The following is a 3,231-nucleotide window of genomic DNA, read 5'->3' on the forward strand; positions in this document are numbered from 1 at the left end:
CTATTGGCAATCTTTCTTTTTTTAATGGGAAGAGCCTAGAAAAAGCTGTTTTTTTGTTTTTGTTTTGTAATTCCTACAAAGTGAAACAAATTATTGAAGTTATGCCAAGCATGCATAATTAGAGTTATGCTAAAAGTAATAGTATAGAAAACAAAAAAATTGTGTTAGAAAAATAAATTATAGATTCAAAAATAATCTTGATAACATGAAAATATTACTTATAACCATCTTTCAATAATTTTATTAATATTATAAAAAAATTTAAAAGAACAATTATTAACTGTTTTTGGTATGTTGCACAAGCAATTCATGTCAATGGTAACAAAGCCTGAGAAATGAGTATTTCTAACAAAGATTATGTAATGTTGAAAGGATTTATGTAGTGTCATGTGGTTTGTAAAATGTGATGCATTGTGAAGAAAGTTCGATTACATTTTTATGCAAACCAAGCATCTCTATGAATTTGAATATTGTATGGGAAGTTGTTGATGTTTTAGGTATAGATGAATCATGGTATCAAATTTTTGTGTCTCTTGAACTAGCTCAGTTAGACTTATGGTATTTATCAATTAAATTGAATTAGTATTAAGAGCTAAGTTTGTTTTTGACGAAGAGTATGCCTTCATTAAGTAAAATAAATATTTGATATTGTTTTCATTTATTGACTTTACAAATAGAGCACAAGCCAACTCCATGAAGTTTTTTGAATTTTTGCACCCCTAATTTTTTTTTAATATTTGTATATTTACCTAAAGCTTTTTATATGCTATTGTTTCATGAATTAAAAAAATACACTAATAAATGTACATCCAAGGTTGGTTTTATCCAAGCAAGGAAATTCTAGCTACTTGAATAAAATACATTCTTTATGTTGTATGTTATATTCAAGGAAGATTCATGCTTGTAGATATATTTAGTAAAACTCGATCACAATGTAGATGCATGTTTTATAGATTTAATATTTGATATATCTATTAATGTACAAACTTTTTTCTTTGAGATAATGTCTTATATGCGCAAATTGAGTTGTAATTTCTAACATATTAACCTAATAATCCTTACACCCTTTTGATGCAAATGCTAGTATATAGATTTTTAAAAATATGGGTATGTGGTTCATTTTTTCTATTTTTAATTATATATGCTCTTGCAGATCGCCCTGTGAAGCGTGGAAACCCTAGATCGCCCTGTGAAGCGTGGAAACCCTAGCTCTGTATCTGTGTCTGTCTCTCTCGCCCTTCCTCCATTGAACCTGCTTCACTAGTTCAAACATGACCACCAAACTATTTTGCTCCATGTGCCTGCGGCGCAGTCTGTTTCTCAAAACGCCAAGCCATTTTCGCTTTGATTTCTCAAATCTTGCAGAGAATAATGTTAGCAACAGCAATGCCCCTTCAGAAAATCTCTTCGCGCACTTCGTTACCACCAGATTCAACATATCTTCAGCCGTCGCCGCAAAAATGTTGAAAAAGGAGCCCACATTGGGGCGGCTCAAAACCCTGGATAAGGTGGAACAGCTCGCGGACATGCTCAACAGACACGGCTGCACCGAAGTTCAAATTGCAAACATAATCAGATTGCGGCCATCGCTAATGAAGACAAGTGCGGAAAGAGTGCTGGAGCCCAAGATTCAATTGCTAAAAGATTTGGGCGTGGAGAGGGAAAATATACCCAAAATTGTAACCATGTCCCCGAATATCTTGGCCTCTAAGCTGGAGACCCTCCGTTCCAATCTTGAATTTCTCAAGTCTGTATTCCTGACCAACGATTTTCTGGTCAGAGCAATTATGAGAAGCCCCAATATAATTGTCCTGAGCGTGCAGAATAAATTGAAACCCTCGATCGCCTTTTGGGAGGGTTTCGGCTTTCATGGAGTAGAGTTCATCAAGTTTTTGTTGTTTAATCTTAAGATTTTGACTTGCAGTTCTCTGTCGCCCGAGCAACGTGATCTCATTCGCAAGATTGGCATTCAAAAGGAAAGCAAAATGTACAAATACGTTGTGAGCATCGTGGCCAGAAGCCGCATCGAAGGGTTAGAGGCCAAGATAAAGATTCTTCAGCTTTGCGGCCTCTCGCCTGAAGAAGTCTGGGGATTAGTTAGGGCTAACCCTGTAGTACTCACAAAGTCGGAGGAAAGTATTAAGACAAAGATGGACTTTATACTCAATCACATGGGACTCTCTGTAGACTTTGTGACGAAGTATCCAAACATGATTTCAATGAGTTTGGACAAGGTAATTTGGCCCAGGTTTTTGGTTTTGCAAAGTATGACAGCAATGAATGGAGCGGGGGAGGTTAAACCGACGCGACTTGGTACTATGTTGATGTTGACCGAGGCCAAGTTTGTCGCCCGGATCATAGAAAGGCACCCTGAATCCGCTGCTCTGTGGACTGTTTATAAAAATGCCATTGCTGATGTCTCAAAAAGCTCAAAGATAAAGAGGTTTTCAGTTTCTTAGCATTTGATTTTTTTAATTTGTTGAACTCGGGAGACTTGAGTACATGGGCATGCTAAATGGTGGAGATACTGGTTTTGACCCTGTTTTCCCAGAGAAGATGTGGAATGCACAAACTACTGCCCATGATTTGGGATTGTAATCAAGGTATGCTTGTAAATTGTCAGATTTATATAATGACCATCTAATTACTTAATTGAGTGTTAAGTTATTTGCGAACTTTCAACAATTAGAAGATACAGATGTTTCTTTTGTTGGGTTTTTTATGTGACAGATGTTTTTTTAGCCACTGCACTTTCATGGCTTTTCTTATAAGGATGATTCTCCAGCTCTGTAGCTATTGCAGTACCATTCATGTGGGATGTTTTTTTTAATATACTTTTTAGATATTACAAACATTTTCTTTATGTTGATCATTTGATCTTGTTGATATTATGTTATTAGTTAATGTGAGATTATATAACAAATGAATGCTAATAATATTTTGTTTCACATAACACATCAGACTAATTTGTTTTTTCAATGCTGATGCAAAAATATTACGGAGTTAAATTTAGAGTACTTATATATTCAATATGAATGTTATGGCATTTTTATATTGGATTATGCGATGTGTTATTGACATAAGTAACTAATATACAAGTGGATCTTATTATTTCAAGAGCCACACCAACAATGACAACAAGGGGTGAATTGTAATGAATGATGTGAATGTGCTTACATAAAATTCTTCAATGAAAATTTGATAGCCATTTGCTAATCAAATTTTGAAAGT

General features: G+C 34.8%; 1 protein-coding gene across 1 annotated transcript; it reads left to right on the forward strand.

Annotated features, from left to right (window-relative positions):
• Positions 1–1,154: 1,154 nt before the first annotated feature.
• LOC131035642 (transcription termination factor MTERF9, chloroplastic) lies at positions 1,155–2,652 on the forward strand. The gene has a single exon (XM_057967364.2). The coding sequence runs from the start codon at positions 1,272–1,274 to the stop codon at positions 2,457–2,459; it is 1,188 nt and encodes a 395-aa protein (XP_057823347.1). The 5' UTR covers positions 1,155–1,271; the 3' UTR covers positions 2,460–2,652.
• Positions 2,653–3,231: the final 579 nt, after the last annotated feature.

This window comes from Cryptomeria japonica, chromosome 6, assembly GCF_030272615.1.
Source record: "Cryptomeria japonica chromosome 6, Sugi_1.0, whole genome shotgun sequence".
NCBI classification, from domain to species: domain Eukaryota; kingdom Viridiplantae; phylum Streptophyta; class Pinopsida; order Cupressales; family Cupressaceae; genus Cryptomeria; species Cryptomeria japonica.

What these genes read in the sequence shown, in the direction of transcription:
- LOC131035642 (XM_057967364.2), top strand. Translation starts at nt 1,272, where the DNA reads ATGACCACCAAACTATTTTGCTCCATGTGCCTGCGGCGCAGTCTGTTT.